Source organism: Phoxinus phoxinus, assembly GCF_949152265.1.
Source record: "Phoxinus phoxinus genome assembly, chromosome: 6".
NCBI classification, from domain to species: Eukaryota; Metazoa; Chordata; class Actinopteri; order Cypriniformes; family Leuciscidae; genus Phoxinus; species Phoxinus phoxinus.
Genome location: NC_136881.1, coordinates 30785783 through 30813670, shown reverse-complemented (window position 1 = coordinate 30813670; position 27888 = coordinate 30785783). Strand labels below are relative to the sequence as shown.

Below are 27888 nucleotides of genomic sequence, written 5' to 3'. Positions count from 1 at the left end.
TAGGCCAGTACAACACCTTGATTATTTTCGTTTTCAGCCATTCTGGTGTAGATTTCCTGGTGTTCATTGTCCTGTTGCATGACCCAATTTCAGCCAAGCTGTCGGACAGGTCCTGTGGCTGCAAAACAAGCCAAAAATCCGTACCCCTCCACCACCGTGCTTGACAGTTGGTATGAGGTGTTGATTTGCTGTGTTCAGTTTTCGCCAAACATCTCCACTTTGGTCTTGTTTGTCCAAATGACATTGTTCCAGAAGTCTTGTGGTTTGTTCAGATGCAACTTTGTAAACCTAAGCCGTGCTGCCATGTTTTTTTTTTTCAGAGAGAAGAGGCTTTCTCCTGGCAACCCTTCCAAACATGCCATACTTAACCCGTCTTTTTCTACTTGTACTGTCATGAACTTTAACATGTAACATGCTAACTGAGGCCTGGAAAGTCTGATTGTTTTATTTTTTATATTTTTATAGCGTACTCTGAGCATTGCACGGTCTGAATTTGGAAGCGAATTTGCTGGAATGTCCACTCCCTAGCCTAGAAGATTGGTAACTTGTGAACAATCTTCCTTACTGTAGAAGGATGGACTTCAAATTGTTTGGGAAAAGGCTTTATAACCGCTCTCAGATTGATAGCAGCAACAACTGCTTCTCTAAGATCATTGCTGATGTCTTTCCTCCTTGGCGCTTGGTCCCGATAATGGCTGCTTGTAGTAGAGCTATATTTTTTTATTGAAGCTGTAAGGTGCAGCCTACTTAGTTTGTCACGCATGGCTTCTCCATTTTGGTCTAGTTTTTGTTAAATAAATGTCATGGTGTAATATGTCATGTGTTGTTCATCTGAGGTTGTATTACCTAATTTTAGGGCATGCCAAGGACCAGATGACTTTTTATTATGTCCTGATACGTAAAACCAATTCAAAAGGGTATAGGCCTATACTTTCTTTTTTACATGACTGTAGTAGGCAAAAACGTGTTAAAATAAGTATTTCCGAATTCACAGTACTCATAAAATAGTCAAAACGTACCCAGATGACCAACTACTTCTGGTGAGATAGTTTTTTAAGTTATGGTCCTACTTCCAAGGGCACTTTTAATTCAAGCTTTCTCATTGTATATTAAAAATGAGACTGCATATGTAAATGAGTTTGGTATGTTGATAGAAATGTTAGCTTTTCCTCATTAATTTCCTTTCACAAACATTGTGCAAGAGAATACAAGCAGGCTGTCAATCGCCAATTTGTATGTGCGATTACCGTGAGCATAGCCGACATATCGAAGCACTATCTTAGATATAGGCTATATCTTTTTTTTTTTTTTATGTATAACTATCCCTTATCTACTGCCTTGCTTTACTTTGAGTTTTATGACTCATTCTTATTTTTACTTTTTGTGCTTAATACTTGTATCCCCTGTGCTTTTTTGTTTAATCAAAAAAAAAAAAAAAAAAAAAAAATATCGAAGCACTATCCCTTTAAGAAAATGGGGAACTAGGCAAACGACTTTCATTTCCTTCTCTGTTTTCTTAATAAAACCCGCACGCAACTGTTTCAAAGGGGAACGTTTTATTAGAGGCTCGATATAAGTTTCTTAACGTTGAGCTTTAATCACTTAAAAGACTTTGCAGAGTTTGTCGTTGTAGCGAAGTTCATCAGTGTGGTGAGTTATTTGCTCTTAGTTAATGTTTGCTTCGCCCTACTGCATCGTCAAGCTTCATTGCATTTACAACATTAACGTTACCTATAAATGTTTTAAAATGTAGCGGTGTTGACATCAAATTAACTGGTTTTGTAAACTTGTTTTATATTTTCCGACCCCACCGTGGTTTTTTTATTAACTCCAAGAATAAATGTATGCAATACTTTATATAACATTACAGCCATACAATCGCAACATTGTCATATTTTCCTCTCTCTTCTTTGCTTCACTTACATTTATTTACATTTTGTGTATTTTTGAAATCGTCAATATTGATCTACCTGTCCTGCATCTCTCTTGTGGTTAGAAAGCAGTGCGGCCGCCAGATGGCAGCAGTAATCGCTGAAGATAACGTGTACAGCGAGGCTGAAGTCAACGACGCGCCCCCTGCTGGTGGAGATGATCACGTGCAGCTGCCCGGTCCTGAAGGAAACATACAGGGACAGGTAGCTTGAGCTCTGTCAAAGACACTGCTTTTACACGGCATCATGTAGCATGATATTTCTTCTGGTACTTTTGCTGTAATGACGACAAGACGGCTTGAAACTTTTTGTTAGCAGAATAGAATCAACAGGTTAGATAAGTAACTTCTTGTAATTTAATGATTCTAGAAGTTTCTAGAACTGTGTTCTTCAATCAAAGCAACAGTTTTTTTAGAGGTAATATGATATGAAATATAATGTTATTTTACACGCTGTACGTCTTTTAATTGAATTAGTTTATTTTAATATCATTTTAAGTCTTCTTACAGCCTCATTTTCTTTTCTTTAAATAGGCCTCAAATAGGAATCAAATATACTGATATACCGAAAGTTCAAAAGTTTTAAATACTAAACAACGATTCTTATATATTTATTACAGTGTTTTTATTTACAAATGATTGAATCAAACATAATTAAAACATTTACACTACTGGTCAAAAGTTTGGAATACATATTATTTTAAATGCGGTAAAAACAGTGATACTGTGAAATATCATTACAATTTAAAATACATTTTCTAATCTATTTTAAAATGTAATTTATTCCTGTGATGGCAAAGCTGAATTTTCAGCATCATTACTCCAGTTTTCAGTGTCACATGTTGCTTCAGAAATCATTATAATTGCTGCCCAATAAACATTTATTATTATTATTGTCAATGTTGAAAACAGTTGTGCTGATTTAATTATTTTTGTGTAAACCATCATACATTTCTTTCAGGATTCTTTAATGAACAAAAAGTTTAAAAGAACAGCAGTTATTGGAAATATATAATATACATTGTATAATATATTGCAATGTAATATATTGTTACATTATAAATTACTTTTGATCAATTTAATGCATCCTTACGTTTTAATTTCTTTAAAAAAATCTTACTGAGCCCAAACATTTGAACGGTAGGCCTACTATATATTATCAAAAACAGCTTGAGTGAAAAGTTGAATAAAAAAATGGTCAATGTCATAAATGTGCTAAAAACTGCAGAATCTCCAATATTCCATCTTTACATCACAACTTTTCTTTGTTTAACTTTTACAAAACCCTGACACTTTGTTCATTTCTAAGTCTAAATGAAAAGAAGAATTTTCACTGCGGCCTCTGACTTTTGGCCCTTTCCTCCACTAACAGGTGGAGGAGTTTCTCGGCCCACATCCTGACTACGATGAGGAGGAGGAGGAGCGCAAGTACTACAGACGAAAGAGGCTGGGTGTAGTGAAGAACGTGGTGGGGGCCAGTTGCGGAGGAATGATCATCTACAGCGTTTACATGGGTCAGCCATTGCGCATCACACACCACAGGCACACAGTATGATTCAGTCCAACGATGACCTCATACTCTTCAAAGTCTGCGTGCGCGGTTTTATAAAAAGATTTTACTGTAAATACGACATTGAGTAGGACTCTACTTGTGTCACACTGTTGTCTCAGTGGGATTTTATTATGCACTGTCTGCTTCCATGCAGTGCCAATGAATATGACATGCTTTGTGGATGGCATACTTGAGTGACTCTTCACTCATCTGGTCTTTTTTAGCAAGTTTGTTGGCATAAACACGCTCAAAGATGTCTCATTTGGTCTGAGACTGTGAAATCGAGGAACAGCTGACACATCTCGTCACGTGCGATAAGTAAAAGAACGATTTGGGAGTGTGGTGCTTGTTTTTTCACAAATGGTTTCTCTGTAGGTCTGTTACAGATGCAGTTAATTCTGCACTACGATGAGACGTACAGAGAGGTCAAGTATGGCACCTTAGGGCTGGAGGATATCGACAACAAAATGCTGATGGGCATCAACGTTACGCCTATCGTCGGCTTGCTCTACACACCGGTGCTCATTAGGTAGCACACTGACTGTTGTTAGTGTATTTCCTTGCATTTCTGTTTTGTTCGTAATGCTCATGCAAACTACATTATTCCGCTTTTCTCATTTAGTTTGGTTCTTTGGACGTTTGTTTGTCACTGTTATTAGCAGCACTTCTTCATCTACTGTTCACTTAATGCTTGAGCAGTTTTGCCACCAAAGGTCTTCTCACACCCATGGTGTAAACTAAAAATGACTTTTGATAATTGCAGTCCAGTACGGCCACTCTTTCACTTTTAATTGAGGTTTATTTCTCAATTTTTTCCTCAGATTTCTGGGGACTAAATGGATGATGTTCCTAGCTTCAGGCATCTATGCTCTTTTTGTTTCAACCAATTACTGGGAGCGATACTACACTCTTGTACCATCAGCTGTGGCCATTGGTGTTGTCATTGTTCCGCTGTGGGCATCCTTGGGAAACTACATTACCAGGTGAGGGTGTTCAAAAGCAGAGCGTAGATCACACCAGCGTTCAAAAGATTATATTTTTTGGAAGAAATTAAAGTGCCCCTATTATGGATATTTGAAAATGACCTTTCATGTAGTGTGTAACAGCTCTAAGTGAATGAAAACATCCTGCAAAGTTTTAAATCTGAAAGTGCACCTTATATAAAGTTACTGTCTTTCAAAAGTAAGAGTCGACTCTGAGTCAATGAAATGAATTGTTTTTCAAACATAAGCCGTTTCGTCGTGACGTCAAGATGTAACATTAGTATTGCGCACGCAGACACCAGGGAAACTTAAACCTCAAACCGGCAGCTGATTCCTGTGATACTGGACAGCGTCATGTCGAGGAGACGCTGTGCTCTACAATGTGACGGTAAAGACTTTTTTTTTTCACTGCCCAAGGACGAGCATGTGAAGAACCCGTGGTTAAAATTAATCTTTACCATGATACTACAGCAGTATTATCCCCAGTATAATATTTTCCTTTTAACTTTATTTTACTGACGACTGCTTCTCAAATATCGGAGTTCAATGCAGGATTCGCAAACCGCTTGCTCTTGAAAGACGGTGTTCAAAATACTAGTTTTGAGTTTTATATTGTGTAGGTCTCCTGCTAACTGGCTAACTCGTGTTATCACTGTCTTACTGAAATACTTCAGCTGATCAGCTGTGGGCCACTATTACATAAATCTCGGTCTATTAATGCAGATTGTCTGTCGTTCTCACTACTTTGAGGAAAGATTAAGCATGGAGCAAGATTTGTTTTACCAAAGTTACACCAGTCATTCACGCTAGAGCTCGGCTAATGTATATATTGCATACATGCACTGTTATTCAATACAGTTTCCATGTGTTCACCGCAATATATTAGAAACATAAGTTACTCTGTAAATAAATTAGTACATGTAAAATAATCGGTTGATGGACATGCACTTGTTAATGCTGATGGTGAGGAATTGCAACATCTCATAATGCACCTCAAACTGAGTAGCGTATCACTGAAACGTCCTGCTCGAGTCGTCCTTGCGATGGAGGTTTGGGTTGAATAACTAGTTCTTCTAGTGTTTCATCATCGGACTCGCGCTCGTATTGATATGGTCAAATCGTCATTGTTTGTTACTGTGTTTAGTTTACGGTGTAGGACGCCTCATGCACGCAGAGCTGACGTTGTTATGGCAATGGGAGTTATTGTTTTCGATGCGTGCTTTACGCGGTAAACCAATGACAGCAGACTGAGCTTTCTGGCCAATCAGAGCAGAGTAGCTCGCGGAAAGGAGGGATTTAGAGAGATTGATTCATTTAGCGAGTCGTTTGAGAATCATTGAAAATGTGGTGATGTGGAAATGTATATTATGAGAAAATTAAACAGTTTTTTTTATCTTTGATGCATGTAAACCTGTTGTAGAAAACTCAAAAACAACATTAGGAAACTTTTAAATCTCATAATAGGGGCCCTTTAATACTTTTATTCAGCAAGGATGCTTTAAATTGATCAAAAGTGACAGTAAAAAAAAAAAAAGATTTCTATTTCAAATAAATGCTGTTCTTTTGAACTTTTTATTAATCAAAGAATCCTGAAAGAAAATTCTATATTAAACAGAACAATGTCAACATTGATAATAATATTAAGGAATGTTTCGTAAGCTCCAAATCAGCATATTAGAATGATTCATGAAGGATCATGTGACACTGAAGACTGGAATAATGATGCTGAAAATTCAGCTTTGCCATCACAGGAATAAATTACATTTTAAAATAGAAAACAGTTGTTTTAAATTGTAATAATATTTCTCAATATTACCATTTTTATTGTATTTTTGATCTAACAAATGTAGTGAGCAAAAGAGAAAACATAAAACAACCTTAGCAAACTCAAAATTTTTAACGGTATTGTACGTGACAATCATTTTGAGTATGTTTTTAGGCATAGTACTTTATTTTACTACTTATTTTTGCACTCATTCATTTAGCATAATATTGCAAAATAAAGCAAAAACTAAAGGTGCAGCTGTGATGTTACCATAATGGATTATTGGCAAATATTAGAAATGTTTTAAATGTATCTCTTCAAGTTGATATTGTGTGTATATATATTTTGCAGTAACTGGCCAAAACATTAAAATAATTACTGGTATTTTTTTATTGGTATCGGGCAGAATTATAAAACTGGTGAATCCTTAGCTGTGTGTAATATTTTCAAAACAAAAAATGATCCTAGTTTTAGCAGTTACTGTAAGCCATTTGTAGGTTAATTTCTAATATAGTGCAACATCAACTCAGCCCATCAAATCCGTGAGTTGGTAGGCTGGAAGTATTTAGGAAACCTGATTGGTCATTATTTTTCTGATTATTTAGCTAGCAGTTCTCAGCGCCTCACATTGTATAAGCAAAAGCTACTCATTTATACATGTATGTATCTAACTTCCCACGTGTGTGCTTATCAGAATGGCCCAGCAGTACTATGAGTATGTGAACTATAAGGACGAACATGTCCAGGAGCAGAAGAAGCCCCCCAAAGGAGCCTTCCATCCTTACATCATCATTTTCCAGTCCGTCTTCTACATTTTTTTCCATGTGAGTTAAGAAAAGCAGTTTCAAAGCACTCTTAAAATGTGTGAAAGGCTGTAAGCAGTAATAGTTAGCCTGTGATTAGTTGTGTTCTCCCCTTTGCCATCATAACTAAAGTATTTGTGTGTATTCACAGCTGCGCGCGTGTGTGTGTGTGTGTGTGTATGTGTGTATGTGTCAGATGCCGGCTGCATATGTGGGTTTGTGCATTAACATGCAGTTATTTATAGAGTTCACTCTCTGTCTCTCTTCTCTCCCTGCAGCTGAGTTTCGTGTTTGCCGAGTTCCCCATGGTGCTGTTCCTCAATAACTATCTGAATGATTACAATCACACTCTCTTCAAAGTCACAAAGTGTGGTAAAATCCTCTCTCTCAATGATGTCCTCTTTTTACCTTTACACGCTGACATTTTTGGTGCTCGCTATGACATCTGCATAGCATTAGTTCTCATGTCCTTTTGTGGATTTTTGACATGCTTGATTCATGTAGAATATGTAATGTAGAACTAGAACAGCCAGAAAATAACTTTATAAAATGCTCAAGATTTTCAAAACTTTGAGAATTTTAAAAAGGTGTTCTTTTGTTGGATAATTCTGGAAGTTATAACTATAAAAAAAAAAATCGATGAAACTACACCAAGCATAAGGTATAGATATATTTATAAGGAAGCAACAAAACTTAATAACAAGAAAAACTTTGACACTGTGGAAAAACAATATCTCACCTCAACAGCTGTTGTTTAAACACCAGCTCGACAAGACTTGAAAACGAGTAACTCAGTGACAGAAAAAGATCCATCTCCATGTGCGGTGGCCCCAAAAAGAATTGACACATAAGCAATTCTTATAAATGTATGAATTACATAACAAATTATCATACCAAATGCTATTATTTATACACTGCCATTCAAAAGTTTGTCAGCACGATTATGGAATGGTTTTTACAGAACCTTTTATGCTCACCAAGGCTGCATTTATTTGATCAAAAAACTGTAATATTGTGAAATATTTTTTATTTGAATCAGTTTTAAAATGGAATTTATTCCTGTTATGGGAAAGCTGAATGTTCAGCATTATTACTTTATTTATACAGTATTCAGTGTTACATGATCCTTCAGAAATCATTTTATTATGCTGATATGGTGCTTCTTAATATTTTTGTGGAAAAATGGTAAAAAAAATTCAGCATTGTTCATCAATTAAATAAATATATTATGTTAAATATGGCCTAAAAGTGTCCAAATACTATATATAAAGTGAGTGAACTGCCCATTATTTACATTCCTGAAATTCACTTCAGTCAAGTCCAATTAACACCAAAGAAAAAATGTTTTTAAATCTTATTAAAACCATCTTGAATATGTGTTAGGTCCATGTGTTGATAATGAGAACATATCTCGCAGAATAAAATCGAATGTGTCAAGAATATTTACAGTCAGTTGGATCTGATGGGAAAAAATCAGTCATTTGGCAATTATAAACTTCACACTTCTGACTTGCTGCAAACCAAGGGCGTCAGCACATCTGCTCTTCAATGTTCTGCAGTGTCTGGCTCTCAGCAGAGATGACGATAAGGCTTTTTTTTAAACCAGTATTTGAAATGGCAAAATAGCCAATCACGCTAAATCACCAGCAGCACTGCTAAATGTGGAAAGTCACCCACTTGCCATATTGTATAGTGAAAGACCTGAAAGAAGCAGCCTGAAGTCTATTAAACTTTATGCATCCAGACCAAACTTTAGTTTAAAACATTTGCAGTCTTGTTAGCTAAATCTTATCCTCTCTCTCTCTCTCTCTCTCTCTCTCTCTCTCTCTCTCTCTCTCAGGAGCTAGTGGGAAAGGCGTGATAGAGAATTTCAACAAGACAGTTTTGCGCAGTTTGCCTCGCTCTCTGCTGCTCATCGAGGTGGAGAGTGTGCTCATGGGAGCAGCGTTCCTTGCCATGCTTATTGTAAGACTATCATTTTCATTATTATCACCATTTTGATGTCTCTATCCTCTGCATCATCTTAAATACCCCACAAAATTAGGATTAAATCAGTAAAACACTAGATTTTTTTCTTTTTTTTACACAATTTAAATAATGATTCAATACACCATCACCCTGATTCACTATTGAAGTGCTATTATAAGTATTTATATTTTAGACCAAGCGGGATGTTTTTCATGCGGAATTGTGTACTTGCATCACTCGTTCGTGTACGTCTCGTCACACCCGTAAATGGAGAAAAGTTGCTTCGGCTTCATAGGTTAGTTGTCACAATGAGCGAGAAAAAGGTTGACATGGAGCAGCTAAATCTCCAACCTCCGGAGAATCACCAGTTTAAATTTTTTTTTTAAACGCAGTACAGAGGCGAGTCTGCTGGCACAAAGAGAACGTGACAGAGCTTGTGATAAAACCAGAATCAACATTAGTTTGGCTTTTTGGTGATGGCGAGAACCGAGGGATTTGATATGTTGTAAAAGCGACGCAGAAATGGAGCTTTTATTACTCAACAGGCGAGTAAGGTATTTTACTGAACTGAGTTTATTGTTAAGTATTATATATTGTGAAGGGTCGTTTCATTATAGTTGTTGTAGCGCTGTGCTTGGAATTTATTGTCAAATAAGTGCCGTGTCTATTGATGGGTAAAGCTACGGTAAGCCAGCTTGAGATGCTTTCCATCTAAACTGGATATATTTTAGTATTAAATGTTTTATGAGCAGTAGGATAACCATATTCATCCGCACAGTCACACAGAGCCGAAACACAACCAAAACAATGTTCTTCAGCAAAATACATGCTGTTTTGCTTCTTAACCGCTAGAGGGCCCAAAGTTACATAGTGTACCTTTTAAAAGCTGTAGCTTTCAAATCAACTACACTGTAGCAGCACTAGATGCATCAAATCAGGCTTGACATCAATTATGTTTGGTTTTGAATTCATAACTTTTGACATAATTGAAATTAAGTCTGTTTTAATCTTAGAATCATTGGAAGCTTATTGTATTTTTTTTATTAATGTATTAAATTAGTTTTTATTTGTATATGTTACTTTTTTTTTCTTTTTCTTTTTTTTGTGTGTTTTTGTAATTTTTATTCTTTTTTTTTCTTATAGGTTTTAAGAATTTTAATTAGGAAAATTTGCTTTGGGAACTAGCTGAAATAACATAAAATATAAAAAACTTATTTTATTTCAGCTGAAGTTTATTTTATTTTAAGCAACAAAAATGTTGTTCGGTTAATGGTTTTAGTTTAAACTAAAAATCTTGCCCGCAAAATATATTTTGCTATGTTCCTCACACAGTTATCATATGGTTTCAGAAAACTTGCATGAGTGTTCCACGTTAAAGATTTTTCATTTTTTGAGTGAACGCTTTTAACAGTGTGCTTCCAATGTTCCCCAAATAGTTCCTGGTGTTGTGTGGAGCTGCATATCGGCCCACAGAGGAAATTGACCTTCGCAGCATCGGCTGGGGGAACATCTTCCAGCTGCCCTTCAAGCACTTACGTGACTACCGTATCCGTCTGCTCTGTCCGTTCTTCATCTACTCTGGCTTTGAAGTGCTGTTCGCCGTGCAGGGACTCATACTGGTGAGAGAAAATAGACTGTGTGTCTGGACGTTAATCAAATACACAGTTCAAATCTGAATACCAAAAGTCACACAGTGTCAGCTCTCAGCACTGAATATTTTCTCAGCACTGCCATTCTACAATATTAAAGGGTTATTTATTTCACACAAAAAACTCACACTCGTGTTGTTCCAAACCCATAAGACTTTGTTTAATCTTAAAAACACAAATCAAGATAATTTTGTTAAAAAACCCTGGGAGGTTTCTTTCCCTCCATTGAAAGTCCAGGTAAAATATTCAAAAAGGTCATAAAAGCATCATAACATGAACCCTAATGAATAGCGCTACTTAATCAAAGTCTTGAAGAGATACGATCGCTTTATAGAATGAACAGATTTAATTTAGGCTTTCTACACACAAAGAGCAAATCACATACGGTAAACGTGGAAGTTTGTGTGATGCGTCGCATGCTAGAACAAACCTCATTGGTTCAACTTCCACGTTTACCATATGTAACTGTCGATCTAACTGTTTAGATGTAAATAAAAGCCTAAATTAAATCTGTTTGTCATATAAAGTGATCGTATCTCTTCACAAGACTTGAATTAAACTACTTGATTCATATGGATTTGTTTTATGACGCCACGATGACCTTTTTGAATCTTTTAAGTTTTGGTTATCAATGGATGGACAGAAATCTCTCAGGTTTCATTAAAAAAATATCTTAATTTGTGACAACACGAGGGTGAGTAAATATTGAAAGAATTTACTTTTTTCGGTGAACTATCCATTTAAGCAACTATGAAAAGCGAGTAAACCAATTTGCCTGGTATTTAGCTATTAAAGTAACAGCGCACAATCACTCATAACCTAAACCAGATTTTCTCCTCTTTCCTCTCTGTCTCAGTCATATGGAGTGTGTTCGGTCGGGATGGAGAAGCTGTGGTTGTTGGTTATGGTGTATGGTTTGTCATCCTCAATCTGTTCGGGCCTGGCCCTGATGCTGCTGCGCTTTCCCAGGCCGGTTATTCTTCTGTCGGGAGCTTTCGTGCACTTTGTGCTAATCATAACCCTTATGTGCTGGTCGCCCCAACCCAGAACACCTAGCTATCTTCCGTATCTGTTGGTGATCGCTGCCCTCTGGGGTCTGGGCACTGCTTTCAACAAGACAGGACTGAGCAGTGAGTACTAATGGCATTTATACATTCAAAACATACAGGAAATAGCTATCTAGACTGATTCTGGGAGAGGTTAGATTGCAATCACATCAATGATGTGACATTTAACATAACATTGTTGTGTGTAGTTTTGCTGGGTATGCTGTATGAAGACAAGGAGCGACTAGACTTTGTGTACACCATCTACCACTGGTGGCAGGCCATTGCCATCTTCATCGTCTACCTTTGGTCTGCATTGCCCATGCGAGTAAGGCCTTTATTTATTTAGGTTTTGATTGCATACTTTGCATTTACTGTTACAGGATGCCAGTCAAACAAAAAAAATAGGGTGCAAAAGTGACTTGTTTAATTCACAAATGACAGAATCGCCTGATAAAGGTGGCTGTCCAGAACTGATTTAGTTGTATTTCAGTGTATTTGATATACATTAGTTCCAAATTAATGTTGTTACTTTTGAGATCCTGGTTGTTTTTGTGCCATATACATTTTTTGTGCCAAAAAAATAAAAATAAATTATAAGTTGATCACTTACCCTTAATTACACATTGTCACATGAGAACGAGCCAGTATGTACATAGTGTGCATTACAGTTCCCCGTTCATTTCGAATGAGATTGATGAAAGTAACTTAGTGGTTAAGTGATGTTGTAAACTCAGGTTCAGTCAGTCATGCGAATTCACAACGCCGAACAACAGAAAGCTGCTTTGTTTGAAAGTGATTTCTGTGTTGTGCTTCATACATCTCAACACCATTGACAATAGATAATAGATTTTTAGTTTGTGAATTATTGCTGTGTTATTGCATACACACGACTGGCATGCACTGCACTAAGATGATATTTGATGAAACCGCATTAAACTATTGTCACACTTTTTGTTGCATTTTGGTGGTCATTTTAGTCGCAGTCTGGAGTCCTATCTGTGCGGTCACATTTGCGATATTTTAGCTAAATTTAATGGGCAAAAAAAAAGTATATTAAAGATGTATGAAGCACAGCTCAAAAATAATGCTACTTTCAAACCAACATTCACATGACCAACTTGAACATGAGCGAAATCTGCGTGGGGAATTCCACAAAATTTATGTTACTGCACCTTAATATGTGAAGATTTTTTGTTTAGATATTAAGACAGAATTCAAAATCAATGTTTAGGATAAAGATAAATTAATTCAGCTGCTCGTTTTCTCTGGTCCCTTTCCAAGGCCAAGCTCGGACTCCTGTTGTTTGCTCTCATAGTGGCATCTTTATGCTACGTGCAGATGGAGCGTCGCCTGGCGAAGAAAATCCCGTTTAGGTTGCCACGGATTCCACGCCCACGACACAAGGTAATTCAGCTATTGAAGGCGGGACGAAACGGAAGTTATGATAGTATTGTCTTTCCGATTATGACATATATTCGAGTGAAATGGCTTCTGGAATGAAAAAAAAAAGCTTTTTTATAATAAGCATACATTTTTAAATATGCGGGAACCTTGGAAATTGATTGCTTCATATGAAGTTGGGTGTTGCTAACTAAATGCGAGTCAGATCAGAATGCAAGTTTACAGTCAGATGTGGAGGATATTAGTCACGCACAAAATGAAGAGAACAGATGCTGTTTCGAGGGGAAGGGGAGGGTAAAGTTTTTGATTAAAGATTACAGGTGCACATTCATTAAAATAAATAAATAATGATGTGCATGGATAAATCATTTATAATAAACACTGCAACATTCTGTAAACAATAAGAATTGCCCGTTTTGATTTCATGGTGACCTTAATGAGTCTGTGGGAGATTTATGGAGTTTACGTATTAAAAGAAAAATATATATTGTACACATTATTGTTAGAAGTTGAATTAATTTGTTCTGTAAACTCTATCCTCAATTTGTAAGCCAAAAAAAAAATTTCACTTACTATGTTGTATTTTTGATGAAGCACAAATGTTTATTAGAAATTGTAAGTGTCTTCTGCTTTTATCATTATTATACTTCCATATCGCTCTCATTGCTAATGTCTTGCATTACTATCCCGTTCCTCAAAGGTCAAAGGTTACCGATACATCGAGGAAGAAAATTCTGATGAATCAGACACGGACCTGAGTGACGCTGACGATGATGAGAAAGAAGAGGATGAGAGAATGTTGGTTAGGGAGGACAACAATACAGACGGCGATTCCCAGGGTTCACCGGGACCAGAGAGGAGCGGGGTTAGGGACCGCAGGAGACAAGACAACGCTGCCTACGAGCAGGCCGGAGAGAGAGAGAACTATGTCCAACACACGAGGGACTAGAAAAGCAGAGGTGAAAGATGAGAGGAACTTGTTAAATACTGAATAGCCAGATTGAAAGAGAAGCAATGGTATTGGAAACGTTTACTGACTTTTTTTATTAAATCCGATTTTTTTTTTTCTTTGGAAAGAAAAAAGTGTGGGCCACCGATGAAAAAATGAAGGTCATAAAGTAAAAAGTAGAAGTGATACAAGCGTTTCATTGAAATGGGAAGTGAAAAGAGGAAACAGCTGATACCTTGTAAGGTTAGGTGGTTTGTTGCCATAGAAATGGATATTCTCAATTTTGAACTTGGTCAAGGTGATGCGCTCGAGTTATGCATTTCATTCTAATTCCTTTTTATTTGTGTGCAGTAATTCTTCATCCACTTCATGGCTGTTTTCCTCATTGTAACAAATAGCTCTCCATTAAAAAGTGTTACATTTCATTTTCACATCTGATGTTATAAAACCAATTTGAAATATTGTAATAAAGATGACAGAGATATTCTTTAAGATTTAAAATGCTGCTTTTAGAATGTTTTTAAGCAGGCTATTATGTGCTATAATATGAATATGATTCAAAATGATATAATACGGTAATTAAATTTAGTGTACAGTATTTCAGTATGTTTCTCTTTCATTTGCATTGGATGTAGGTGCTTTTGCAGTTATATTCTTAGGGGCTGTTCAAAGAAATCATGTTTTTTCCCCCATACTCTATATAAATCTTATTTTGTGTTCAGCAGGAGATAAATCATACTGGTTTGGAACAACATGAGGGTGATACATGATGACCAAATTAAACATTTTGGGGGAAAACTAACACACAGCTGAAATGATTTTCCCAAACGGGTGATTTACTAATGAAACTAAAGCAAATATAGTTTACCTAAGAAAGCTTAAGTAAACATAAACAAAATACACCAATAATTCTCTAAATGTGCTAACTTTGTACTAGTGGGCATTGTTTTTAAAGCACACAACAGATTGCATGACTGAACATGAATGTTTTCGTATATTAAACCACGCATATGAATGTTTTATTGATGCGTGCTGACATACAAACTGAAAATTATATTTCATCATTTCATCATATATTCATCAATAATATTAAACCTGCAGATCTGGACTGGAGGATTGTTTTATTTTTATTTCTCTTTTTATGAATTCATTAGTTTGTCAAGACTAAATTAGAATTTAAAATGTTACAAAAGTACATATCTTCTTTCTTTTCGAAACAGTTATTAAATATATATAAATCATAAAAAAAAGAAATTTCCACATGATTCCAGTAAAGCTGAATCTGCATTTATATTTGCATGTAATATTCGCCCCAGCATAAGCTTTGTTATGTTTCTAAAGCATTTACTATATATTATACATGGAATAATATCCTTCTTATGGAATATTATAAAATAATTGAAAATATTGAAACAACATCATTGCAGGTGTTTCGTGTCAGTTGTTACGATATTGTTAGCATTCATTGTATCCATTTTATAATATGCCTATATAATAGAATATAAACAGATTTTTACAGATACAGATTTTTTTATTGTACTGAGGACAGTTACAATAATGTACAGTTGGTTAGTGGCCACTTACATGCCATCAGTTTACACGCAAACAGACAAAAAGACAAATATGCTAGTTTGAGGTGAGTATGTATTTATTAGTCAACCGTCATCCCCCGAACGGTCTAACACACACTCCCATCTGACATGTTGGCATATAAAGATGTACATTTTGCCCTGATTTACTGATCTTGACTCGCCGGTCTCCACCACTGTGCTTTGTGCACTTACCAATATGAGTTCATAAAAGAGCATTGATGTGTGTCTGTATATGGGTGTCATGAGAATTTTTTTTGTTATTGTTGTGTAGTACTAGAGCACCGCAAGTGGAAACTACATGCAACCAGTGTAGGTTTTACAATTTGCCACACTGCACCTCATAAAGTGACTGCTGCTAGAATTATTGACGCGACTCCTCTACTTCCTCACTCTGCACACTTTCCATTTCCTTCCGTTTTTCCCATCGGGTATTAATGTTGGATTCTGCGGATGGACTGGATCTGAGAGGTCTGGCAGTGGGAGCCCCAGTCCTTCCAGTGCGGGTAGTCTCCGCTGTTCTTGTCACACTCCATAACGTACTGCTGTCCTCGATAGCCAGGGTACTCGCAACACACAAAGCTGCAGGGAAACAGAGGATGTGAGACAGATGGAGAGGTCAAAAAAAAATGAAGCTATTATCACTGGCTTCCGGTTACGTCCGACCGCGCGAGAGAGTCTAGTTTCCAGTGTAAGCGTAAGCTTAGGTGAGAATAGACACCTCTCGCAATTCAACATCTCTCGCTGGGCAACAAACTCAAGCTCCTCCGACATTCTTATTTTAAACTTCTAATTCGTGATCTGTGTTTTGGTTTGCTCTACCCTCTGCACTTCCACGTTCGTCAATACGTCCTGCATCGGGTCAGAGGTCACTCTTCCCTCGGAACTAGACTTGTATACGGCCGTTACCGGCAGCCATTGATTACAGTTGATAAAGTTTATACATATTGATATTTTTCTTACAAAAAGTTTTCTTACGCTTCAGAAGGCCTTTATTAACCCCCTAGCCGTATGGATTACTTTTATGATGGATGTATGCGCTTTTTTGGGCTTCAAAATCTCAGTTACTATTGACTCCCATTATAAAGCTTGGAAGAGCCAGGATATTTTTAAATATAACTCTGATTGTGTTTAACTGAAAGAAAAAACTCATGTACACCTGATGGCTTGAGGGTATGTAAATCATGGGATACTTTTTGGGTGAACTATCCCTTTAAGTTGAATTACAATGAATATGCAACATAGTGCATATATTTATCAAAAAAGTTCCTTTTTTTCTAGCAGACTAGAACAAGTTTTAGGTCATTGAATGGCTTTTCTGAGGTAAATGTAGCATTACGTGACATTGTTTACAAGCTGTTTTATTGACGTCTCTCCGCGGTTGAAATGCTGATTGAGCGAAAACATTAGACAAAATACAGATTTATTTGGACTGTATCTTTCAACATTTCTTCTGATGTTCATTCATGTTTATTTCATGCTGTAACTAATAGTAAAGCCGAAGAGATGATCGGTTCATATGCAGCTTCGCTTGAACTGAAGGCGCTATACGATCTGTCGCGCCACATGAAAGACGGAGAAAAAAGTATTTCTTGTTTGAATTATGTAAGAAAATTGACAGAACCTGAAAGCTGAGATGTTTCATATCAGAAGTAACAAAGCTTAAAGCTTATTGTGATTTATTAGATGGGAGGCGCGCTACAAAGTTTGGTTCATTCATCAACTGAAAGCAGCTTAGACTGAAAAGGATTTAAGAATCGATATCGGTTCTTCAAAATGAGAATAGATTCAATTTGAGAAATCAATATTCTTCACCCAGCCCTATAATGATTCAAAATAATCAGAATTAGATTTTTTCTTGGAAATTTGCCATGTAAAAATGAATCGAAAATGATCACTGTGTTAAATGATCAGTTTCTGTGATGATGTGCCCTGAAAGGTTGACGTAACGTCATTACACAACAGATGAGGTGGTCACAGGTAATGTTGTGATGCATGATCTCTGTGATCTCTTATCTGACGGTATGTTGCACTGGACTGTTTTGTGAAAGCAAAATCATTAACACTTCACAAGTACAAGCACTGGATAGTATGGAATGTGAGCTAATGACGCTGGTCTCATCTGTGTTGTGTCATGTGTATTGTCAGCGCATCTGTTGAGCATGAGAAATGTTCAGGAGAACAGTAGTTTGGCACTAATGGTGTTTTGTTGAGCGTTACTCACGCGCCACACTGCACATGCATGGAGCCCACTTGCTTCTCGCACCAGCCCATGGCCTGCAGAGACGGGTAATCGTCACACAGCTCTACACTGCGGCCCAGGAAGTTGTCCTTCTCATAGATGACCATGCGACTGCTCTGGTGGGCCTACAAATGGAGAGAGAGATTGGAAGGAAATGGGGGAGGGGGAGCTTTAAAGAGATGGTTTTGATGAAAGACATGTTAGTTTGAATGAAATCGAGCACTTCAAAACCATCTAAAACCGGGGTGTCCAACAAAGCTCAGTCCTGCAGAGTTCATATACGGTTTCTAACGTGTTCTGATTTTGATTTGCAGTTGCTAAGGTGTTTTTGCCTGTTGCTACGTGGTTATCCAAGAAAGTCCTAATAGTCCCTGGATATGGCTCAGCTCTGTCTTTCATTGTGAGCCTGTGAGATTTTCTCTTTTCGTTGTATTGTCAGTCAGGCAAAATTCATTCAAATTGCTTAGAAAGTTTGAGAATAAAAGTTGAAGGCATCAGTATGCGCTCACACACACTCACAGCGCTGCAGATGGGGCGCAGGGACATCATCCTTTCCACATGGTAGCCCAGACTGCCGCTGTAGGCATCCCAATGAGGATATTCTCCTTTTTCCAGGACAAACTGCTGCCCCTGGAAGTCGTGGTGCTCGTATCCCACCCAGCTGCACAGAATTAAAGAGAATTAAAACATTTACATCACTGGTCAAAAGTTTGGAATAATTAAGATATGTTTTAATGTTGCCTCTTCTGCTCACCAAGGCTGCTTTTATTTGATTAAAAACACAGTAAAACTGTAATATAGTAAAATATTATTACTATTTAAAAGAAGTGTTTAGTATTTTTATGTATTTTAAAATGTCATTTATTCCTGTGATTTTTTCATTAATCATTACCCCAGTCTTCAGTGTCACATGATCCTTCAGAAATCATTCTAATATGGTGATTTGCTGCTCAAGAAACATTACTATTATTGACAATGTTGAAAATAGTTTTTGAATAACTAACTTGTATTAAGTTAAGTAAATTCTTCTCCTAAAGGAAGCATGACAAAGACAAGCCTGAAACTACACAAGTAATCTTGAGTTACGGCAGCTCGGTCATTCTCGTAATTTATTATTTCCCAAATCATCTTCACATTTCACAAATCATCTCCGGGTGAAACACTTAAAAGCTTTCAAACACATCTAAAAGCGTAATTTCCTTACTAACTGGCAAGATTTTGCAATCATTAACACAGAGTGGGCGACTCACGCGCCGCTCTCCACACGGATAGAGCGGATGTTGTCAAACCCACGCTCCTGGATGTTTCGGCACTCTGAGGTGAGTTCCTGACACTTGCCTTGGAAATGCTCCTGCTCGAACACGGTCACCTGACAAACACACACATGCCACAGTTCCATTATCTCATTTGGAAAAACTCTCTCTCCTAGTCCTATACACAAAACCACAGGCCTCCACTCCTTTCATTAAAATCCTCTCTCTGTTGAACAATACAGAATTCTGCACATCTTGGACAAGAAGAAGTGGTAGTAGCAACCATTCACAAAGCATTCATCTATGCAGTCTCAAAATCAATACCTAAGCAGAAGCCGCCTTTGTTGAATCATTGATGGTTTGGCGCCTTGTTTCTCACTCTCAGACAAAGAATCAATAGTTTCTTACTCCTTCTTTCATTGTGCTTCTTACATTAGAGAAAATGTGGAAAGGTTTTTACCTTAAAGCAAGGAGCCGTGATGTCTATCCCAAATGTGGTTGATGGGATTTTTTGGATAGATACTTTGTTCATCTTCTTTCCTGTACAAGAGGGAAGACTGAAAGTGTCTTCAAATGTATTTTACTATAAAACAAACTTTGGGACATGCACAGTTGTTACTGACATACTGTTTGAATGACATGTATTTGGGCATTTTAGATAATTCATATAAGGACTGCTAATGGATCACTATTGATTCCAAGTATTTATAATTTGTATAATATTTATGTTGAATTTTACATTGATGAATTTCTATTACACATCTCTCCAGACTACTTGATTCTGATAAGGATTTCATCTCTTTTGTATCACTTTTGTGCAAACTTTTTGCAGTGAACATTTGGTAATATATTGATATATGCTCAGCAGTTCCCAGGAAAGAAAAGGGAAGGTAATCATTCAGAAGAATAACCACTGAGAAACACAAATTTGAGTTCTGTGAGAGAGAAGACATGTTACATAATAGCACGATATGTTAGTGAACCTGTCCATCGAAAACATTACATGGATTGCAGAGTAATTAAGCCTGTCACTTAAATAATATTGCATTTATTTAATATTGCTACAGTATGTTCCAGCATTATTTGCTTGGATGATAGTTTTCTGCATTGTGCACTATTTTTCTTAGCGGAACTTTAGGCCTAAATGTGTAGAACTTAAAATGATAATTAATTTGATGTTGGCAATATAGGCTATTTAATTTTAGGCAATATCCCAAACACAACATTCAAGCTAACCAAGTTTGACTTGACAAAAATAGCTCTAGCTATTAGTTTAATAGCTAATTTTTCCTTTTAATTTAGGCGATTCAATCTATTAATCTAGCTTTATCTTACCTGAATCTCCACCTGTCCTACTTTACAGTGATGCTCGTCAGTCCCGTTTGGCGAGGAGTTTTATGATTTTCTTTCTTTTCTTTTCTACTATTTTATAGCGACCATCACAGCTGGGTGCACGTCGCGACTCTGAAACTGATGGAAGGACCAGTAAGTGTGTGTGTGTGTGTGTGTGTGTGTGTGTGTGTGTGTGTGTGTGTGTGTGTGTGTGTGTGTGTGTGTGTGTGTGTGTGTGTGTGTGTGTGTGTGTGTGTGTGTGTTTATGAGATCATTCTCTTTATTGTGAGTCCAGAGTAGTGGAGCATTTCGCGCCGTCAGCGCATTGGATTTGATGAAGCCGCGAGGGAGTGAGCGCGCGCGCGTGGTGCGTGTGAATGCAGACACATTGAACCGCACAATGGAGCTCAAGCGGCTGTATTCCTATCGGTCAGCACTGTGCATCGTATGGTACACAATGAGCGGCCTATAGGTGGAGAATACAGGGATTTCATCAACTGCATGGGAGAATGTCCTCTCTTTCAAACCGCCCAGAAACATATCTGTTTGGCTTCTGTCTTAAAGTCACGACAACTTAATCTTCCGAAAGCTCAGTTTTTGAAGAATTGACAAATTCTTAATTTAACAGATGTAACTATATTTGGGAATAGTCATACCCAAAATACTGATTCATGCAAGTTTTTTATTAAGTTTTGGAATTGTTTTTCTTTATTTTTCTATATAATCTGACTGTATAAGACATCATCCTATTCAATGTATTTACTAATAATAGTAGCCTAAGTAGTCTAATTTAGTAGTAATTTCACTTAGGAAATTGACCTTTTTCCAAATCTTAAGTAAAAATTAAGTTTCTGTAATTCAGACAGTTCTTTTCTCTTTATAATCAAGTTTACTAGTCTAAATTCGTCAGAATGTATTTATACAGACTGTAGGATGGATGTAGCCTAGTGTCGGTAACAAGTGTCACATTATGCCTGCTCAAGACTGTCCACACCTTATGACCCACAGAAGTGTTAAGGTGATATGTGGTTCAGTAAATATTAGCTTATTTACTGAATATATGCAGTTTATATAATGCAAAGTTAGTTACTTAAAAAAAAAACATAGTAAGTGAAACAGCAGGCATTATGGACCTCACACAGTGTTGCATAATTCAGCAAGTTATCATCTTGGAAAGGCAGATATTGACATTTTGTGGCTGTGTATAAAAGTATGTATTCCACATTGGATTTTTGTGACATGCTTTTAAGCTGCAATTATTAGGGTAACAGTATCACTCAACCATGAAACTTCTATTTTAATTGGTGCAGTTTTGCTGCATATTACTCAACAACAAAAAAATCACAGTTTGCAGCACGGTTGCCGGAGCTTTAACACAATATATGGACTGCATAAGCAGGTTAATGTACTTGAGACAAAAACTTTAATTGGCATCAAAAATATCTGAAGATATGAAAAATAAATTCAGTGTATGTTTGGAAATTCGCCAAGTCTTCAATTTGGTGCCTGAAGGTTTGGCTCTGGTGTTCCATTACATTGACAAATGCAATTTTGTTCTGTCAGTTTTAACACAGGATACTGTAAGTGTACTGTGGCTGAAGGCTAATGCAGTTTGCAAATGAGACAAAACCATAATGAACTTCTGCCACCAATTAAATTAGTCTTTTATTAATTTTTTTATAGCATTATCCAACGTAAAAGAGTGGAATATATGCCAATCTAAGCCTTCAATTTGGTATGTGAGAGTTTGGCTATGGTCTTCATCACAATCAAATATGATTTTTTTCTCTTTGGTTTACTTTCATCAGGTTTTATGTACGTCATTTTACAGTCTGGAATTTGTCATGTGAAGGTGTCCAGCTTAATGTTGTAGTCACCTTGTAAAGTTTCAGAACTGGACACACACCGACACAAGAAGTATTTTTTTTTTATAACTGTCGAAGCTCACCTTGAGTTTGAGAAAGAAGTATACTCCTCTCTCCTCTTTCTGTCTGTCTCTGTCTCTCTCTCTGTCTCTCTCTCTGTCTCTCTCTCTGTCTCTCTCTCTGTCTCTCTCTGTCTCTCTCTGTTTGATGATGGGGTGATTCTTTTCTGTGTGTGGGTTGGTGAGCTCAGCGAGTTTGTTTTTGTGGGCCTAATCCCCCCATGCTAGGCGCCAGCCTATAAAAGGGACACATGTTTGCTTTCAATACACACACTGACACACTGATTGAGACAGACAGCGGCTACTGACTTACACACAGGTAAGAGACTGGGGTCTGTGAGCAAAAACAAACTTAGAGAAAGGCAGTCCCACATTTCATTTGGTTGAAGTCTACAGCAAAGAAACTCCAGCTTGAATATCTCGAACAGCTTTGACACATTAATCACAGGTAGAAAGCAATTAAAATGTAATCGTTTTTTGAGCATTGAACTTTATACATTGTTAGGGTTAACTGTAACCTTTTAGTCATAACAGAATAATTGATATAGAAAAGAAAAAAAGCTGTGTCTATGTTGTGAATATGAAGAGAGTGAGAGAGAGATAGATCAGGAGAAATTAAATTAAAAAGTAGTTTATATATTTTTTTAAAAGCAGTACCAAGTGATGAGTTTTATATATTTATAATTTATAATTTTTAACACTGAATACTCATTTTAAATTGCCGTTAATTACTTGTGGCTGTTGGTTGAATTAAACAGGTTTATGTAAAGCCTTGTGAAAATCTGGGGCCATGCTAATTTAATATCTTACTCAAATATTTAGTAGGAAAGGCAAGAATTATATCAGTCAATATTTCATCAGTATTTCATCAGATACTTTAGAAGTCTTATTCCATGTTTCAGTTTTAATAATCTGCATTATTTTGTTATATATTTCTAAATTTGTAATCTCATTCATATTAATGGCATTGCACATCTATGACACTTTTGTGAAAGTGTTTCAAAGTGAGTGGGTGAAGAATTGATCCAGGGGCTATAAATGTACTCCAATGGGATTCGTTAATTGCTTTGAGCAATATTTAGCACTTGACATCACTATATGTCCAACAATAGATATTTCCAGCAAGGAGGCTGCAAATTATTCACATTTCTCCCCTCGTACATATGCTCTCTTATCGTAGTCATCATGTCCACTGGTGGAGAGAAGTCCAAGCCCGCCTCCCAGCCTGATGGGAAGGCTGCTCCGATTCCAAAGAGAACCGAGATGGGTGTGGGAAACTACAAGGTATGTACCGGTACCATAAAGGTTGCATGAAGACTGATGAAATTGCTAATGCGAATGATGGCAAACAGCTGAGCAAAATTCAGTTTCCATAGAAATAGATGTGGGTGTTGTATGTATGTAGTATTTTAAGCTAAGCTAAACTAAAACTATCAACTTTAATTTATAGTTGCATAACAAGCAAAAATGACCTGGTTGTCTCCTCTCTTTCTTCTCGTTCAGATGTACGTGTTTGATCAGGAGAACTTCCAGGGCCGCATGATCGAGATCTCCAACGAGTGCATGAACGTGTGTGAAATGGGCATGGATAGAGTGCGTTCCCTCCGCGTGGAGTGTGGCCCGTGAGTCTTTTTGTGATACATATGAGTGAGAGTGACTTACCGATTGTTCTGTATTTCAACACTCCCTCCATTCTCTCTGTCCTTCTTTCTCTTCTTTAGTTGGGTGGGTTGGGAACAGATGAACTTCTGCGGAGAGATGTACATCTTGGAGAAGGGTGAGTACCCCCGTTGGGACTGCTGGAGCAACTGCCACAGGAATGACTACCTGCTGTCCTTCAGACCTGTCAAAATGGTATTCATCCCTTATATTCATTATACATGTGTATGAATGTTTTCATTTGGTTCATTGTTTGCAAAATCGTCAAAACATTATTCAGTTCGTTTCATTGAGCCATTGTGCTAATTTGGGCAATGCAAATTTGAATCCCATTCCTATTCTGTTCCTGTTCAAAAAAGTTGCAAAAAGGCTAAAGGTAAACTGAAAAACAACAAAAAAAGATTTTTTAAATCCATATTCATGGATGTATTCGCTGCCACACTGAGTCATGGTGCTTTTGCAGGCAATGCAAATTTGAATCTCGAATCTGGCTCCCAACATTTCCTAATTCCATCACACTCTTCTCCTATCATTTCCTGTCCTATCTCACACACACTGAATCCATAAAAGTGGCAAAACTGGCAAAAATATTTAAATCCATATTCATTGATGTATTCACTGACACACTGAGCAATGGCGCATGCTTTTGCAGGGAACGCAAGTTTGAATCAGGCTCCCAACATTTCCTAATCTCTTCCCACTCTTCATGTCCTATATCACTCACTATATTCATACAAATTTAACTAAAAATGTATAATTTTTGAATCCGAATTAATTTATTAATAAATATTATACCTTGATCTCCTTGTTTGTGCTCCTCACAGGACCCAGAAAAGCATAAGATCTGTCTGTTTGAAGTTGGTGAGTTCAAGGGCCGTAAAATGGAGATTATCGATGACGATGTGCCCAGTATGTACACCTTCGGCTTTACCGACCGCGTTGGCAGCATCATGGTCAGCTGTGGCACGTAAGTGGTCTCGCATTAAAGAAATCTGAGTGCTGTGTAGACTGTGATATCTGAACATAAAAAATAGATCTGATAAGAGAAATTTGAAGTCTGTGATCTTCATACACTCACTTCCCAAATCCCTTGAGTTTAAAGCAGAAGTTTGTAGTTTTTTATTTAGGCTATTTATGTTAAAAACACTTTCTCCTAGCCCTTAAAAAGTGTTAAAATGTGGCGCTATCAAAACATTTTTTTGGCGGGACCAACCCAACATCACAGGAAAACTATTTTACGAGGTGGCGATTTCGTATGAAACCGTGTGATTTTAAAAGCCCACCACTAAACATTTACACTGGCGTAAGCAGATCATACGTATTAACCATAAGTTTACCCCAAAAAAATATATATACTTAAGAACTGCCATAAGATTGTTTTGGCGGGAATATCTGTCGCATGCTTTCCGGAAACCTGTTTGAAAACAGTCATTACTTTGGCCTTGCATTACACAAATCAGCTTTATAGTTACGCCACCTAGATAAACTAACAGTATTAATACTTCTAATATTTCAAACATAAAAATATGAATAAAATCATTTCCAGTGTGATCGTTTTTACAATATATAAGTAATTGATAAGAGGCTCTTCTCTATTCTGAATTCTGTTCTTCACTTTTATGTTTGTGGTGTCTGTTTGTCTTTCCTCTCACCTCTTGTTTCAGTTGGGTGGGTTACCAGTATCCTGGTTACCGTGGCAGCCAGTACCTGCTGGAGAAGGCCGAATACCGTCACTTTAATGAGTTTGGCGCTCGTCATCCCCAAATGCAGTCCGTCAGGCGCATCCGTGACATGCAGTGGCACCCAGACGGCTGCTACACTATGGCCACCAAGTGAGGGCTAGGGAGGACGAGAAAGAGAGGGAACAGGGGAGAGAGAAAGAGAGGAGGAGGAGAAGATGAAGGAGGTGGAGGGGGGAGGGCCAGGAAGGAGAGGAGGAGCGCACCACCCGTATGAGTCATCCTGGGAAGGGAAAGAAGGAGAGAGGGCTTCTGCAAGAAAAAAAAAGTGACTAGGAACTGTGGAACTGATATCAGATGATCTTTCCGAGCCCTCTTTATTCTCTCTCCACTCTTCACCTCTTCTCCTATCTTCTTCGTTCTCCCCTCTTCCTCCTCTTCCTCATCCTCCATTCACTTTTCCCCGGAGGAAATCAGTCCATCACAACGAGCCTTAACTGATGCCTGACTCGTGTGGGTCAGGGATGATGATTGACATGGGTGGGTTGGGGGCGGGGCGGGGCGGTGGGTGTTAGGGGGGGGGGGGGGGGATGTTTTGGCCTATAGGCCATGTAAAAACCTCCACATCCTTTTTGGAACGGTAATAAAAGTGACACCTGTGACTGTTGTTCCCTGATATCACTGCTGATTGTCTCTGTCCATGCAGGCATTCACCCTTTACCATCGATACATCAGATCACATTTCCCCTCTGCCTAAAATAACAAAACAAAAAATATGTCTCAAGTCAGAACACATTAACAGAACGGAGCACATTATAATAACACCGATTTAACAATGATTTAGTGTTCAGTTTCTACTATTATTCAAGTTGGCGTGGATCTAAAGATAATAGTAAATGGTCTGAAATTTCGCCAAAATGTTGTTCCTCGCAGTGGGGTAGGATTGCAATTTTGAATAATTTTATAAATTAATACATTTTTACTTGTATCTGATACCAATAACCGATAATTCTTCATATTTGAAAGCCGATAACCGATATATTCGCCGATAAATCTAAATCCAGATTTTTATATAATTTTTAAGAGCCTGATTACAAAAACAAAAGTTCTCACCATTAAAAGCCAAGTCCCACACACACATTATAATGTTCTCATAATTTAATGTAGCCTATATGACAGACTTGAGCTGCACATGTTGCACAACTGTATTTTCCTTTTTGAAGTGATTTCAATCACATTTCAAGTCGTTCAAAAGCATCATGGCGAACAGTGTGCATCTGAAGTGTCTCAGCTGAAGGAAATTATCTATTATGTATCGGCTTTAATATATTTTGGCCAAATTTTCGAATCGGACCGATAACGATAACATTGAAAATGAACAGTTATCGGTCGATAACAATAATATATGGTGGCTGATATATCGTGCATCCCTACTTTTTACAGTATGTATGCAATCCATTAACCAAACAAACAAAAATGTATATAGGCTACTGACAAACCGCATAATGAATATCTAATGTTGCCACATGAACAACCAGTAACCAGAAAGCTGCATGTGTTTGGCTTATTAAAAAGAACAGATTCATAAGGGGAAACAGACCACAGTAATGCTGTAGATTCATGATGATGGAGCGCTACCAGTACAGGAAACTCCGACTCCATACGAAGTTGCATCTTTCTTTGAAGTACTTAGATTCCAAGATGGGAATCTAAGAATTCCCATCAAGGAATGGGAATTCCCATAGTCCTACTATATGTGGACTGTTAAAAAAGTACATTTCACATAGTATGAAATATATGTAGTATGAATGCAATCTGGACATACTACATTTTTCATGTTGTCATGTGACCTTCAGTGTCAATTGCGTCGCCATCCACAGATCCTCTTCCATGAATTCACGGGATAGTAAAGTGTCCATTGAATGTGCACTTCAAAATCTCATGGAAAATACTAGAAAAAACTTTTCATCTACTGTTTTTATGAGTACTGTGAATTCAGACATTCTTTTATTGATTTCACATACTCTTTTCCATCTGCTGTAAAATAGTGAAGTGCATATTCGAATGTAACCTATATGTCAGGGCTCTTACCTTTCAGATTAATCTTTTTTTCAAGAGAAAGGTTACAAAGAGAGTTACAGCAAAAATACATTTAATTTAA

General features: G+C 37.2%; 3 protein-coding genes and 1 long non-coding RNA gene across 4 annotated transcripts in view; 2 read left to right on the top strand and 2 right to left on the bottom strand.

The window, feature by feature from the left end:
• Window positions 1-1214: 1214 nt before the first annotated feature.
• Window positions 1215-15199, top strand: unc93b1 (unc-93 homolog B1, TLR signaling regulator). Its single transcript, XM_079616599.1, has 13 exons — window positions 1215-1650; window positions 1997-2135; window positions 3303-3444; window positions 3858-4011; window positions 4304-4465; window positions 6925-7054; window positions 7312-7405; window positions 8874-8998; window positions 10438-10620; window positions 11507-11780; window positions 11906-12024; window positions 12981-13103; window positions 13801-15199. The coding sequence occupies exons 2-13, from the start codon at window positions 2016-2018 to the stop codon at window positions 14047-14049; spliced, it is 1875 nt and encodes a 624-aa protein (XP_079472725.1). The 5' UTR covers window positions 1215-1650; window positions 1997-2015; the 3' UTR covers window positions 14050-15199.
• Window positions 15200-15676: 477 nt separating this feature from the next.
• cryba1l2 (crystallin, beta A1, like 2) lies at window positions 15677-20664 on the bottom strand. The gene is made up of 6 exons (XM_079616639.1): window positions 20469-20664; window positions 19594-19673; window positions 19131-19249; window positions 18400-18541; window positions 17863-18005; window positions 15677-16220 (listed from the first exon to the last, which is right to left on the bottom strand). Exons 2-6 carry the CDS (start codon window positions 19663-19665, stop codon window positions 16073-16075), a joined length of 624 nt encoding a protein of 207 aa, XP_079472765.1. The 5' UTR covers window positions 19666-19673; window positions 20469-20664; the 3' UTR covers window positions 15677-16072.
• A 1969-nt stretch (window positions 20665-22633) lies between these two features.
• On the top strand, window positions 22634-26059 carry crybb1l2 (crystallin, beta B1, like 2). The gene is made up of 6 exons (XM_079616636.1): window positions 22634-22708; window positions 23570-23673; window positions 23893-24011; window positions 24111-24243; window positions 24873-25015; window positions 25713-26059. The coding sequence occupies exons 2-6, from the start codon at window positions 23575-23577 to the stop codon at window positions 25882-25884; spliced, it is 666 nt and encodes a 221-aa protein (XP_079472762.1). The 5' UTR covers window positions 22634-22708; window positions 23570-23574; the 3' UTR covers window positions 25885-26059.
• LOC307000795 overlaps window positions 25933-27888 on the bottom strand; it is a 38126-nt gene continuing 36170 nt past the window's right edge. Inside the window, exon 4 of the long non-coding RNA XR_013798090.1 lies at window positions 25933-26480. This is a non-coding gene — a long non-coding RNA (uncharacterized lncRNA). The remainder of the gene's footprint in view (window positions 26481-27888) is intronic.